This window comes from Carettochelys insculpta, chromosome 4 (genome assembly GCF_033958435.1).
Source record: "Carettochelys insculpta isolate YL-2023 chromosome 4, ASM3395843v1, whole genome shotgun sequence".
NCBI lineage: Eukaryota > Metazoa > Chordata > Testudines > Carettochelyidae > Carettochelys > Carettochelys insculpta.
Genome location: NC_134140.1, coordinates 25147615 through 25163236, shown reverse-complemented (window position 1 = coordinate 25163236; position 15622 = coordinate 25147615). Strand labels below are relative to the sequence as shown.

Genomic DNA, 15622 nt, shown 5'->3' with positions numbered 1-15622 from the left:
GTATGACAGGAATGTTGCAATTATCTCAAAACCAATCATTCAGACTTAAGGTTAACTTATAAGAAATTGAATTCATGTTGAGGTATAAAAATGCACAATTAGGACACCCAAACAAGGCCCAGACTTGAAACTTCCCATCTAGTTAAACTCAATCTTGTGCAGAATCTGAATATCTATGAATGAAGGTCATTTCCCCACTTGTTGTTCTTTGTAATTGAAAGCTTCGTCTTCAGTAGAAATCTGAGCTCCATCTTGTAGGAATACTATGCAAGGGCTTTTAGAGTTTGTGGCCTCTGTTTAGATTAAAACTGATTTTTAAAAATGTGTCAGATTTCAAAAATCGTTAATGCTTCCTGGAGTCACCACAAGGGAAAGTTAAGGTTTCCCGGGTACCACAATACTGCATTTCTACACCTCAGCTTACTTGGATTTGTGTTTTGGTTAACATTAACTGTGAACTTCCTGGAGGCATAATGCTCCTGGATGCTCCTGTATTGTAGTTTTCCCTAAAATACTGATACTTATTCAAACTCTCTATCAAGATAGTTTTTCTATGGAATAACATAATAGTTGCACGTGTAAGTACATACGTGTAGATACCCCAGACTTATACAGATCCTGAATTTATTTTGCCTAACATTGAAGTGCAATAGCCACCCATGTACTGAAATATAACAACTGTTTAACAGCTTGTAGCAACAATTTAGGAGGGAAGTGGATATATATTAACTATATCCAGTGGAAACTACTCATAATTACTCAAACTGGAATAATGGCCAAAGAACGAGAGTTAAAACAATAACCACAGGAGATCAAGAGCTCATTTTTATATCTCATCCAAAGGACTTGGCATCCAACATCATACTGTCCCATACTACAGCAGAGCACAAGGCTTGGTTCCACACGAGAGGGAAGAGCACCAACTGATGAATTAACCACACGTCTTCCTGCAATACATGGGATTTTGCTAGAGGTTTCTATTCCAAGTACTTAACTAAGCTTAGCTAGTGAGGTCTGATGCTAGCACTGCTTGAGGCCATACAACTAAGTGTGTAATGTCCAATAATCTGCCAAATGTTGCATTATTTGGGGTGGCACGTTGTAACGTGTTTACAGCTATGATACATACTGCTAGAGTTAATTACAGGGTGAAAAACAGGTAGGGAAATTAGCACTGTTGCATGAATGCAAGCAGACCAGCACAACAGGTTGCTCAAAAACAAATTACAAGGCTTCAGAATTCCTCTCATTTGAATTGCAAAGAAATATCACAAAATACTCAATAAATGAAATTAGGGGAAAGGTTGGTAAAATAAGCATTTTCCCATTGTTTTCAGCAGAACTAAGTCTATTTACACCAGGTGATCATTTGTCCCCAACATTATAATCAGAGCCAAGTTGTTTTCTCTTTGCAGTGTTTGTGTGGCAAGGAGGTCTGAGAATAGAAAAAAGCATTAAGATTGGTTTCTCTTAAATTCTACTGTGAAACCAGAATAATATTCAGACTACTATAATACACGTGAACATTGTAAATAACAAGAAAACCTGACAAATAAATAACGCTGGTTTTATTTCCACCATCAACTATCATCATTTCAGCCCCTGATTCAACAGAGCCCGTAAGCACATGATTTGCCAAATACAGATGGGCTTTAGGAAGTATTTAAGCACTTAAAGAAGTTCTTAAGTCATGCAGAAGTCTAAAGGTTTTAAGCACATGCAGAAGTGCTTTGCTGAATCAGGGCCTGAGCCATTCTCAGTCCACTGCAGAGCATCAGCTTCCTTAACGCTGCAGCAGACCATAATATGGAAGTGAATGGATTTCACTACACTCAGGCTGTGTGGATAACAAGGCAGTGCCACTTTTCAACAGGCTGTCTCACTTCTAGTCTTTCCACTATGGGTAAACCTGCTAGAAGAAGGATGATCCTCACAAACACTGCTCAGTGATTTTCATTCAGTTTGACTAGGCCACTAAGCAAGAGATTGTGTGTCAGGCTTCTTGGGCAGTTCAGTTTGCTGTTATAGTTGTATGTTAATTGAAAAGTGGGATCATTTAGCTCCTGGTTACAGCTGAGAGAGAAAGTGAATGATGCTGAAAGTAATATTCTAGCTACCATGCAAGGCCCAAGTATCAGTCTGATGCACGGGTAATCATTAGCAAATTGCAAGATTCACCTTCTCAAGCAGTTGCCATGATCTATAATTTTTATGAACAAATCAAGTGATGTTATATGATGTAAATATGTTGACTAGGGCACAATGTAGCAACTAAGGCCCCAATCTTGAATCCACTCACCCACATGCTTACACGTAGGCACACGAGAAATCCATACTGAGCTCAGCAGGGTTCCTCAGATTTGTAAACAAAACAATAAGCGGGGGAGCCAGGCATTTTTGGGCACCTAAAAATGGGAATTAGATGCTTAAGACCTGATTTTGAGCACCACTGCAACTCACAAAACACCTATGCTTGGCTGCCACCTACCTTGTAGGTGCCAACATTTTGTCCATGTGTTATGCAGCCTCTCTCTAAACTACCTCTTTTTAGGCCTCAGCATGTGCATTACTGCCTCATGATAAGCACCAGAAACCTCCCTCCCACCTAAGCTCCAAAGTAATTCACAGACTAGGGAAAGCTAGTATTTGGCTGCCCAAGATATGCATGGGGGTCCAATCCAGTAAGCAGCCTTATTGCATGCCTACCAGACTGGGCTCCTCAGACAAAGGATGCTTCTGCACGTGCCACCTCTGCTCAGAGATGGTACGGTAATGAGGCAATTCAAAGCAGCTAATGAGGTGGTAATTTGCATATTCAACATCTCATTAGCATAATGGCAGTCACACAAATTTCAAAATGCAGACTTTGAATTGCAGATTGACAGTGTAGATGGGGGCAGCTTCGAAATAAGCGCCTCACTTTGACATTCCCGTACTCTCACAGAACTAGATCAGGTGGCATGTGTGGAAGCAGCCATGATCACACAGAACAGATGCAGAGCAAGACCTTCCCTGAAATCATTAGCCTTGGGCTTAGGGTATAGGACATGCTTCATTCAGACCACAGGGTATGTGCAGCCAAACAACAGTTAGAAAAGGGTAACACTAAGGCGAAGTAAAACACTTATTAAAGAGGCACTAATTGGCTGACTGTGCAAACCAAGATGTTCCCAGGATTTTTGTTAGCTTCAATTAAAATTTTTTGGGACTCAAGCACTCCTGTTTCTATTTTGAAATGGACATGTCCGGATGCTGAGTAAATGCACAAAAGCTAGAAAGGAAAAGTGACAAAAAGAAAAAAGAAATGAATAATTTTTCATCATCCAAGAAATGAAGTGCATTACATTGTTTCTATTTTTCTGTTGAAATCATCTCCGGAATTATTAGCCACACAACTATGGAAAATTGTTTAAAGAGCACAAGTTTTAGTCTGACATTGTCCCTCTCCAAATAAAAATGCCTAAAACAGCAAAGCAATGTATTATTTTTGGTTATTTGTTATGCACTAGCTTTCAGCCTTTTTAAACCTGCACCGAAAATATGCATGTGTCACAGGTGAAGAAAGTTAGGTGGCCACATATTAGTCTCTAGATATTTGTGAATATCACATTTGTTCAATACATAAGACTGCAATATTTCTTCCATTCCATCCAAGGCTATCAGACACATGAGTATCTGAAGCACTATGTTTATCCAAAGAGAGTTTTTATTGTTCCTGGAGCTGGCATCTGGAGCTCCTTCGGATACTCTGTATTTAATTTAGTAGAAAATTCAGGACATAATACTGCCGTAATAGTCTATACTATTATGGTAACCACTTTTGCAAAAATATGATACACACTGTATAAAGTATGACTTGTGAGGTATCCCTTGAAAGGTCAGAACCTGCTGAACATTATTGTGATGGTAAAATGTGTGTCTCAATACTGTATGTGAAATTACAAGATTCTTACTATGTACTATTGTTACAACATGCTCCAAAGGTTCAGGCAAGTAGGTCCAAACCAATCTTTCAAAAAACAAAGTTCACGGACACCTGAGGTAAGTGTTAAAGAGGTATCACCAGGTTAAGTAGCAATTCCTCAGCACCTGGAAGTTGTAAGCAAGAAATTAACATTTCATATCAGACACAGCTTGAATCTCATGTGCACTAGAGACTGTATTTTTGCACTCTGGTGTGTGAGAGGGAGGGTAATCCTAAAAAAGGGAAGAGGATATATGTATGCAAAACCATGGTGCCACCTCACTTCCCCGCTCTCATGACATCAACAAAAACCTAAAGGAATGTGAATGGGGGAGAGGTGTCCGATTGAAAGGAAATCCAGCCTGTAAACTATCATACTTTGTGGTGAGAGAGAGACAAGTGCTTGTTTTAAATCCTGCTAGCTTGTTTAAGTTTAGGATTTTACTTGTGTTTTTATCTTTTTATTTCTTTTGTAACCAATCCTGATCTTTATGCCATATCATTTGTAAATAGTTAAAAGCTGTAATTCCACAGTTAATAAACTTATCTTATTGTTTTATCTTAACCAGTAGGTTTGGACTAGACTGTGTGGGAAACTCCACTTGAGTCTACACAGTGCACATTTTGGTGTTGCAACTGAGACTAAGACTGTGCATGTTTCCCTGTATGTAACTCATGAGTGGCTAGAAGAGCACTCATGTATTCCACTGGGAGTGATTCTACACGTGAGTGGCTGTGGATCAGTAGGACTCAGAGCGGTGGAAGTTCACAATAATGCAGTATAAAAGGAACCTCAGGCTATAAAGCTGAGGTTATACAGCTGTTCAACACATCAGCAAGTTAAAGGAATGTGAATTGGATAAATGGATGGTAAGATGGATAGAAAGCTGGCTAGAAGGTTGGGCCCAGCGGGTAGTGATCAACGGCTCGATGTCAGGATGTGGGTTGGTTTCTCGTGGAGTACCCCAAGGTTCGGTTCTGGGTCCTGTTCTGTTCAACATATTTATCAATGACCTGGATGAGGGGTTGGATTGCACCCTCAGCAAGTTTGCAGATGACACTAAGCTAGGGGGAGAGGTAGATACGCTGGAGGGTAGGGACAGGGTCCAGAGTGACTTAGACAAATTGAAAGACTAGGCTGCAAGAAAGCTGATGAGGTTCAATAAGGACAAGTGCAGAATCCTACACTTGGGCCGGAAAAATCCAAGCATTGTTACAGGCTGGGGTCTGACTGGCTCAGTTGTAGTTCCGCAGAAAAGGACCTGGGAGTTGTAGTGGACAAGAAGCTGGACATGAGTCAACAATGTGCCATTGTAGCCAAGAAGGCTAATGGCATATTAGGTTGCATCAAGAGGAGCGTTGCCAGTAGATCCAAAGAAGTGATTATTCCTCTTTATTCAGCTTTTGTGAGGCCACATCTGGAGTACTGTGTCCAGTTCTGGGCCCCCAATTATAGGAAGAATGTGGATACACTGGAGAGGGTCCAGCAGAGGGCGACCAAAATAATTAGGGGGCTGGAGCATATGACCTATGACGAAAGGTTGAGGGAATTGGGACTGTTTAGTCTGCAGAAGAGAAGACTGAAGGGGGACCTGATAACAGCCTTCAACTTACTAAAGGGAGGCTGCAAAGAGGCTGGAGAGAGGCTGTTCACAATGGTCATGGATGGCAGAACACGGAACTATGGTCTCAAGTTGGGGATGGGAAGGTCCAGGTTGAATATTAGGAAAAACTTTTTTTGACTAGAAGGGTGGTGAAGCGTTGGAATGGTCTACCTAGGGAAGTAGTGGAGTCTCCATCCCTGGAGGTGTTTAAGTCTCACCTCAACAAAGCCCTGACTGGGCTGATCTGAGGGGTTTGGTCCTGCCTAGGGCAGGGGGCTGGACTTGATGGCTTTTTTAGGTCTCTTCCAGCTCTATTGTTCTATGATTCTATGATCAGATTGTACCCTGGGGAATGTCACATTTGCCTATCTCTATACAAGTCTGTGAGAAAAGAGAACCCAAAGAGCATATATATTCAGTGCACAAGCAGCAAGGTGTACACTGTTGGTGCAACAATAGTATATGTTCATGGAAAACAAGCTGGGGGGGGGAGGTCATGTAATGAAAAGTGCCTGTGTATATGGCTCAGTATCCACAAATAGCACAAATGGCACTGGCATCAGCCAGTGAAAAATAACTGTAATAAGCACCCCCACAGCACATTGACCTAGTCAGCATCCATCTTTGCATGGAATCTCTTAGACTAGATGTACCTGACAGCTTGGCTGAACTTCTACTACCTGCACTGCACATTGTTTTAGCATAGACTGAATCCTCCCAAGAGTGACTAGTCATGGACCACATTCAAAGAACTCCAGTCACATTGACTGATGGAATCCTCTACCTGCCTGACACTAGTGAAGAAGATAAGCTGATTTTTATAACAACTAAAGGCATCCACGGAGGCATGTAGGCAGGAGGAGTCAAGCTCACTGACATAATTAACATGCATGCAAAAATGTTCATTATGTTAAAAACCAACTTTATAAGTCCATCTTCCAGATATATGTCTGCATAGAAGGAGTGGTCATCATTGATAATTCTTCCACCTTTAATGAGTAGTCGATCACTCTGAGGAGAAAAAAGGAAGAAATATTTATGAAGTAAGCAAAAATGGAATCAAGTCAAATAGCATAAACCAAACCTCTAGACAGTGCAATGAACCCATTAACATCAGCAGTGCAGGAGCTCTCAGTTTATTCATTCTACCCATTGTACTGTAATCATGCTGCCTGAAGCACATAAATTCTCTGAGTCTCATGTCTGGGTTTTAACTTCATCACTCCCCTCAAAGGGATACCATCAAGATGAAAACCAATTTAAAAAAAAAAACTTACCTGTTCCATTAATAGCACCTCATATAATTAACAAATATGTAGGAAATAAGAGAGCCTTTCACCCTGTCATACAAATATGGGGCTGGAAGGGATCTCAAGAAGTCCTCAACTCCAACCTCCTGTGCTGAGGCAGCACTGAATAAATCTGCACCATTTCTGATAGCTGTTTGCCAACCTGTTCTTAAAAACCTCCACTGATGGGGATTTCACTAGCTACTGTACAATTTTCCCTAAAATGTAATCTAAATCTCCCTTGTTGCAGATTTACACCCATTACTTCATATCTCCAGTGAACATGGAGAACAACTGGTCACAGTCTTTTTTATAACAACCCTTTAACATATTTGAAGACTGTTCTTGGGTTCCCCCCACTCCTGCCCCAGTCTTCTTTTCTCAAAATTAAACATAATCAGTTTTTGTTAACTTTAGCTCACAAAGCAGGTTTTTCTAAAACTTTTATCATTTTTTTGCACTTTTCTGAACTCTCTCCAATTTGTTCACATTTTAAGTAACATGCGGCACCCAGAACTGGACACTGCTACAGCAGAGGCCTCACCAGTGCCAAGCAACCAGGGCAATTGCCTTCCACATCTTATGTACAGTTCTCCTGTTTATAGACCCCTGAATGATACTAAATGCATCAGTGTTGACTTCATTTGTGATCCATTTTAAGCCCAGCTCCTTTGCACCTGTACTATCACTTTGCCTGTGATTCCCCATTTTGTAATTGTGTATTTGATTTTTCTTTCCTAAGTGAAGGAATTCTTTATTGAATTTCATCTTGTTTAATTTAGACCAATTTGTCAAGGGTTTTTTGAATTGTAATCCTCCTGTCCTCCAGAATGCTTACAATCCTTCCCAGTTTGGGGTCATCAGCAAGTTTTAAAAGTGTACCCTCCGCTACATTACCCATGATTTTGATTAAAATAATTAATTGAACTGGACCCAGACCTGCCTCCCATGGAACCTCATTAGATACCACCAGTTTGACAGTGAATCATTGATAACTATGCTTTGAGTACAGTCTTTCAACGATGCATTCATCTACCTTATAGTAATTTAACTTTGATCACAGTTCCCTAGTTTGCTTTTGACAGTGTATTGTGGGATTGTGTCAAAAGACATACTAAATTCAAGCTGTATCACACCCATTGCTTCCCCACATCCACCAGAGCAGTAACCTTGTCAAAGAAAGAAATTGAGTTGGCTTGGCATAATCTGTTCTTGATAAATCCATGCTGGCTTTTCCTTGTCTTCTAGGTGCACAGAAACTGGTTATTTAATAATTTGATCAAGAATCTTTACAAGTATTTAAGTTAGGCTGACTGGTGTATAATTCTTCAGGGTTCTTCTTGTTTCCCTTTTTGAAGATAGGTAGGATGTTTTCGTTTGTTAAGTCTTCTGACAACTCATCATCCATGCTCCTTGATTTCTAAAAGGTACTTGCTAATGGTTCTAAGATTACTTCAGCTAGTTCTTCAAATACTTTAGGCTGAATTTCATCAGGCCCTCCCAATTTGAATATACCCAACTATCTAAGCAGTATTTAACTCTTTTCTGGCTTTAGGTCCTTCCACCTTGTTTTTATACTAACTGTATTGAGCATAGTCCCCAGTAACCTTTTCAGTAATAACAAAAAAGCAGTCAAGTAGCACTCTAAAGACTAGCAAAATAATTTATTAGGTGAGCTTTCGTGGGACAGACCCACTTCTTCAGACCATAGCCAGACCAGAACAGACTCAATATTTAAGGCACAGAGAACCAAGAACAGTAATCAAGGAGGACAAATCAGAAAAAATTATCAAGGTGAGCAAATCAGAGAGTAGAGGGGTAGAAGGGCATGAGGGAAGGTCAAGAATTAGATTAAGCCAAGTATGCAAACGAGCTCCTATAGTGACTCAAAAAATTCCCATCCTGGTTCAAACCACATTGATCATTTTTTTCTGATTTGTCCTCCTTGATTACTGTTCTTGGTTCTCCGTGCCTTAAATATTGAGTCTGTTCTGGTATGGCTATGGTCTGAAGAAGTGGGTCTGTCCCATGAAAGCTCATCTAAATTATTTTATTAGTCTTTTAAGTGCTACTTGACTGCTTTTTTGTTTTGACAGTATATAGACTAGCACGGCTCCCTCTCTGTTACTTTTCAGTAATGGTGTTCATGATGTCACCGTATATTAGCTCTCATTTCTTGCCACATAGAAAATTTTCTCCTCTCTCTTGCTCCTAAAGTATTTAAAGAACCTCTTCTTGCTGTGTTTACGTCCCTTGTTAAGTATAACTCATGTGATGCCTTTGCCTATCTGATTTTGTCCCTATATGCTTAGCTCGTCCTTTGTACTCATCTTTATTAATTTGTCCACATTTTGTGAGATTCCTCTTTGATTTTTCAGGTCATGAAAGAGTTCCTGTTGGAGCTATATGCCCCCACCCCTTACTATTCCTTCTTTGCACTGGGACAGTTTGCAATTGTGCAAATCCATCATTTACTTTCATGCAAATTACCTTTCCCTCCATCTTCCTATTCACAACCAATTCCTCCCAGTAAGCCAGAATCAAATCTAAAATGGCTGTTCCACTGCTTACTTTCTCCACCTTCTGAAACACAACAGTCCCCCCCATGTTTTCCAGTGAGTTATTGGAAATTTTGTTCTGTCATATTACTTTTCCAGAAGATGCCTTTTCCAGCTTTAATGTCACCCTTTGGCATAGCGCGCAGATGGATAGTGGCCTGAAATTTGTTACCTTCTGATGGATAGTAAATGATCAGTGTGAAATGAGTTTGGTAGTTACAGACTAGTTCCTAGAGGACAGATGTCCACAAATGCCAAAACCATCACATATAGCAATAATTTTCAGACTTGTGCCAGATCATACCGCAACTCCTCTATGCTACTACAATGCTTTGCAAAAGCCATACAGGGGAGAGAGTCAACCTCAGGACAATTCCCTCCACACAAGAGCAGCACAGACCTAGATATATGGCGCTGTAATGCCCCATTTATATAGAAAGCCAGCCAGAGTCCAGGCTGGAGTTCGAAATACAGCAGAGGTCATGGCCAGAGAATCTATACTCCAGAAGTTCTGCATCCCAGAGCAGTCCATTGGCAGCAGTGGGGAAGCTGTCAACAACAACAGCAGTTGAGTAAATTCAACTATGCTGTTTTCCCAGAGATGCCAAGCATGTGCATCTTTCCCCTCACTCTGCCCTGATCTATACCTTCTGCACCGTACATCGCAAGAGACAACATAGAATCTGGTCACTGGTTGACTGTCCCAGCAGACAGGTCAAGGATGCAATGGACCTGGAGACAACTTCCTTCTCACCCTTCCGGGTGATCATCCAGATTCATTTCAGGAAGGTCTGCACTTCTGCTGCCTGCTTGGTATCCATTCTGTGAATGGAACAGTTCAGTCTCCAGGGCTAGATTTAACTGTGCTATCACCCAGCACTACTGCAAGATTAGCTCTGGCAGGGCTACAGACAGCCCAAATTCAGCAGAGCCATGTCAGTGCTTGAGAACTTAGTGGAAGTGACTGGCTTCCCAGCAAACAGACTGGTTTACTGATTTGGTTTGCCTTCACTGCCCAAGCTGAGTGACCTGCATACAAAGGGAAAAGTTATTTTTTTTCCTGAGGGAGTTAATGCCGTATGCTCCCTTACTGTTGATTAAGGGGCTGTACAAGGGAATTAAGAGGGTGAAAGAGTTCCATGAGAAGCCAGGAGCCAATCAGAACTCTATCTGATACCTCCCCAACATCTGAGGGCATGTTTTCACTACCTGGAAGATTGACCTGTCAAGGTTGATCTTCTGAAGTTCGATTTCACATGCCTAGTAGGGAACATGCAAAATCAAACTATCAGGAGTTGACAGTCGACCCCTATTTGCAAGGAGCATGGGAGGCTGACGAGAGAGTTTCCCATCAGCCATCTTCTGCGATGACAGACAGATAAGTCGATTGTAGATAGGTCAATTATAGCTACACAAGGGCTAGAGTAGACCTCACCTGAGAGAGTCTTCCTGGGGCAGAACTATGCCTCATAGCAATGCCATGGGAACTACAGATTTTGTGAGCACTGAAAGCAAAGCATGCTGAGTGTGTCCCACAAGCACTCCACCATCCCCAGTCAGTCCCAAAAATTTCAAGGAGCACAGGGAAAGAAAGGCAGCAACTGCCACACAATCTCTCTTGGGAAGTACAGCATGCTCCATTCTCTGCAGTCTACCAGCTCTGCAGGTTGGTATGAGATGAGGAGAGGGGAGGAGTGAGTTCTGACCTGAATGACCATTAGCACTACACACACATATCCACAATGGGAGGTTATTTTTGTGTGCACTTCCCTTGGCCTCAGCTGTGAAACTGAATTGGTTTTAGTCAGGTTTCTGATTCTGATATACTAGCATCATGCAACAGTGTTTGGATTTGGGATGCTCCAGACCAGATTTGAGCAAAGTTGGGGGTGGGTTCACTGGGGAGGGACATGAGATTTCGTAAGTAGGTGCACAATACTATCAGCTGCTGGGTCTCAGGCTCATCCATCTCATAAAAATGTTGAAATATGGTATTGCTTTATGTGTGTGCATTCACATTATATACTGATTAATATTTTTTTATTCTACATACTTATTTTCTTACATGTGACAAAAGGAGTTTTTTTTATATGAACATAACTGAAATTTCTATCGGCTTGGATTACATGAGACAGGTTGGGAGGCCCTGCTAATTGCAGAAACAAAAAGTGGGGCCAGACAAAAAAAGTTTGTTCACCCCCATCCAGACAATCATGTAAATATACAGATCACTTACCTAGTTATTTAAAAAATCATCAATAGGGAATAAATAAAGCTTACAAAAATCGCAAATTAATGGTGACTATCCATTTAAAGTTAATGAAAGCTGAATTGATAAAACCCCAAATGCGAAGCCTTGTGTTTAAATGCTTAGGCATGGCAATTCATGTCTGTGTTGGAAGAGTCTATATTAATTTGTAGTAACTTAACTCAAGTGGAGTTAGGAATAACAAAGAATCAATCGGTATTTTGCATGCAAGCTTTCAGGGTTAGAGCTGAACAAATAATGCCAAATAAATTTATATTTGTGAAGAATTGCTGAAATGTTCAAAGAATTTGCTGTTGTCCTGGTCCCAGTGCTCAAATATTCTCATTTCTGTGAATACTAAAGTGATCCATTTACCTTTGCAAAAATATTTGCTGAAAGCCAATTTCAAAATTGTACACAGAAATATACACAGGATCCGGCCAGAAACCAGAAATACAGTCATGTGACTTATCTAACCAATCACAAATGAGCAACACAATTCAGCTTTGAAGCATGCATGGATTAACACATATTGAATTTGGAAAGATATTAATCAAATTGTGAAGAGTGAATGGCTTTGAGGAAGCTACCACCTGTTTCTTCCTGAATCAGAAAAAGGTTATATTAATTAAATAAAATATTCATTCTAAATTACGTACTTTGTTCCATTCAGCAGTGGCTGATTCTTCTGTTGCCCCTTTTCCAAAATAAAAATAAGGATTCCCACTCTATCCTGTATTACTCTGCTAGATCCTGAACTTGAAAAGATTAAGCACAGGATTATTCACTTCTAAATTTATGCAAATACTTGACTCCCCAGTTTAGAAACCATTTAAGCACGTGCTTATGTTTCGTCAGCCATAAAAATAGGGATTATACTTGCCTCCTTTGTAAAGTGCTTTGAAATCTCCTGATGAAAATTGCTACATAAGAAGTAGCTGTTTCTATCTCAACCGCTAGTCAGAAAAGCATTTAATTATCTGTTTAATTTTAATCCATGCTGAATTTAAAGTGATTTTTTTCCCCCAAAAGCAGGGCCTCCATATTGTTCTGCCTCTCCAGGGAAGATACAGCTGATACTCTTCCGATGAAAGAAGTTTTCAGTATAATACATGAGGAAAGATCATGCACACAAAAGGTTGGTGACTTTCCATGTGATTAAGTATGCAGGGGACTCAGGGGTAAAATCAAGACATGGTGCTACAATGAAATATGAGCCCTGTGGGACCAGCCTCAGATGCTAGCAGCAATGAAACTGTGGAGAGGAATGCAAGGCCCCATGGTAGAATTTGCCTTGCTGATCACAGCTATTTTTCAGGCTCTCTATTGTCGGCTGCAACTGCAGTATTTTTGAATTAGTGGCCTGAAAGGTAATGATTTATTTTGACGTGTGCTGGCGGTTGTACCTCCTCACCATGGTGATTTACTGCTGTGCCTGCTGACCTGGACAGACCACCATCTCATGGGCTCTTTTCAGCTCATTCCATTTCCTTTTTAAACATGAATATTGTTCTACTGAAAAGAGAGAACATCTCATTTATCTGGGGGTGGGGAGAGTGTTAGCAACATCTGAAAACACCTCATCTGCTGCTGCTAATGGATCACCAAAGCTTCCATGCATCAAAATATTTTACATTTTTCCTTAGGAACAGGCCAGGGTTGACAGTACAAACAACAAATGCAATTGGCCAGAACTCTTATTAACAGACAGACATTAAAAGGGCAAAAGTAGAGCCCAGAAGGAGCAATCAAGATGACAAAATTATTTTGTTTATTAAACTCTGTGTAATACAGTAATCTGCAACTAAAGCCTACAGGGGCCCCTATTCTGCCAAACACCTAACCGTATGCAGCACAGTTTATCTGAAAGTTCCATGTATAGTTTGTAAAAGGTTAAATAAATCATAAATAGCTTTTACAGGTGTGTTGCAGACATGAGCAGCCTGAGGCACAGAAGATTCTAAGTGGAGCTTGGTACATACAGAGAGGTAATTTCAGTTTGTGGATAATGCTGGTACATATTTTGGAATTTGGTTTAATTCTCCTTCAGAAAGAAAACTAAAGCGCTGACGTTCTCCGTGGAAGGAAACGGAGCCCTGACTCCTGGGCAATCTACCAGGGAGATGCCCCAGCACCATAGACCCTGGAAGCCCTGCATTCCCTGACTTGGGGGCACTCTGTATTCTCCCTGAAAGCCCAGACAGCAAGAACCCAGCTGCTGACCAAGGGAGCAGGCAAGGTGGCGGGAACAAAGGCAGGACTGATGGAATCCTGCCTGGTTTCCACTGGAATGTTGTCAAAATCAAACTGTCTCTATAAACAAACTCACCAATCTGATGACAAAATATTGAGCTGGGGTTTTTCCAGCCAGCTGCAGTCATAAGAAAGTCTATAGAAAGTGTTACAGATTGTCACAATGTCACATGGGTCAATGGGCTGCTTATAACCATGGATTATGACAACCTATAATAACATCTATGAATATATGTTAACCCTTTATAAGCTATTTATGAATGGACTCTGAATATAAAGTGTTGACCAATGTGTGAAATTGCCACTCCTATTCAGAAACGTACTTAAATACATGCTTAAAGTTAAACAGTTTACTGAAGCAAGGCCAGAGGAACCATTCAACCATGTGTATCCCTCTGATCATGTTGACCACTTTGTTTTTATGTCACACCCTGTTCCCTCTCTGTTCCCTTCCCTTCCTCCTTGAAACCTGCTCTCCCTGCTTTCATCTGCCTTATCCTTTCTATTGTATTCTCTTCAGGGAGTGTGTCTTGTTGTATACCACCTTCATATACCAGGCCCTCAGTTCTGACTGGGGTTGGCAGGTGCTACCACAATAGAAATTATAAATAATGCATTGGATTCCAGGCTCAGGAGGAGACAACCATTAAGAGGGACTGCCACCGTTTAGAAAATATTTAAATAGTAGGTAATCTGACACCTGGCTCATGAGTCACAGGTAGCTCTCGAGGCCAGGGTATATCATAGCCTTGCTCAGACTTAGTTTCAGGCAAACTGAGTTAAATGTTGCTCAACATGCATAAGGCAGTCTGGAGAACATCAGTGTGAGACTGTGTGGGAGCAGCTACCTCACACATACTGGGCTGGCAAAAGCAAGGTGCAGGCATCCTCCCTTCCTACCAAGCTGGCAGGAATGAGGGAGAAGACCTGCCAGCCTCTGGAAGATGGATGGAGCAAGATGAAGAGGAGATTCTAAGATTAATGATTTTTTTCATTTGATGAAGTGGGTTTTACCCACAAAAGCTCACGATCCAATAAATCTGTTAGCCTCTGAGATGACACGGGTCTGCTTGTTATTTATGACTAACAGAGACATCCACAAGGAAAACAAAGCAAAATGCTGATTTGAGACTGTACCATTATTAACCTATCTAGAACTAAATCCTCTCTCAGTTACACCAGTGATGTGGAATAGCTCAAGTGGAATCAGTGCAATTACTCTGAATTTACGTTGGTGAAATCCAAGAGAAGAATTTGGTCCTAAATATTTCTTCACATATCACTGCAGTATCACAGATGATACAATCACGTCACATGGTGTAAACCTAACAACAGTGCAGCATGCAACACTCCTCCGGTGGCTCGCTGCACCTCCATATTATGAATGCATGACTCTCCAACTCTTCACAGCTAAGCTCCCTGCTGTATATCACACAGCACTTACATTTAACAGGCAGCCATCTACTTATATATGCTTTGCAGTGTTTTGCTGGTGCCTTTTGCTACTCACAGCCTAGCTTCTCCTGCTTTAATCTGCCAGTAAAGCCACAGAGCTTAGTCTGTGACGTTATAGCAATTATCATGGCAACAGAATGAGATGTCACAAAGTCAGCATCATTCGCTGCAGGATCATGTGGGAGGGGGGCTGTCTGATCAGAGAAAGCAGGCTGTCACCCAGATACTACAACTGTCTGCACACCATCAGA

The 15622-nt window shown here is 41.0% G+C and overlaps 1 protein-coding gene across 2 annotated transcripts in view; it reads right to left on the bottom strand.

Annotated features, from left to right (window-relative positions):
- The window catches only part of CRMP1 (collapsin response mediator protein 1), a 65475-nt gene that overhangs the window by 34585 nt on the left and 15268 nt on the right, over positions 1-15622 (bottom strand). For both annotated transcript variants that reach the window (XM_074991718.1, XM_074991719.1), the window contains exon 2: positions 6491-6579. In XM_074991718.1, coding sequence (XP_074847819.1) covers positions 6491-6579 — 89 coding nt within the window. The remainder of the gene's footprint in view (positions 1-6490; positions 6580-15622) is intronic.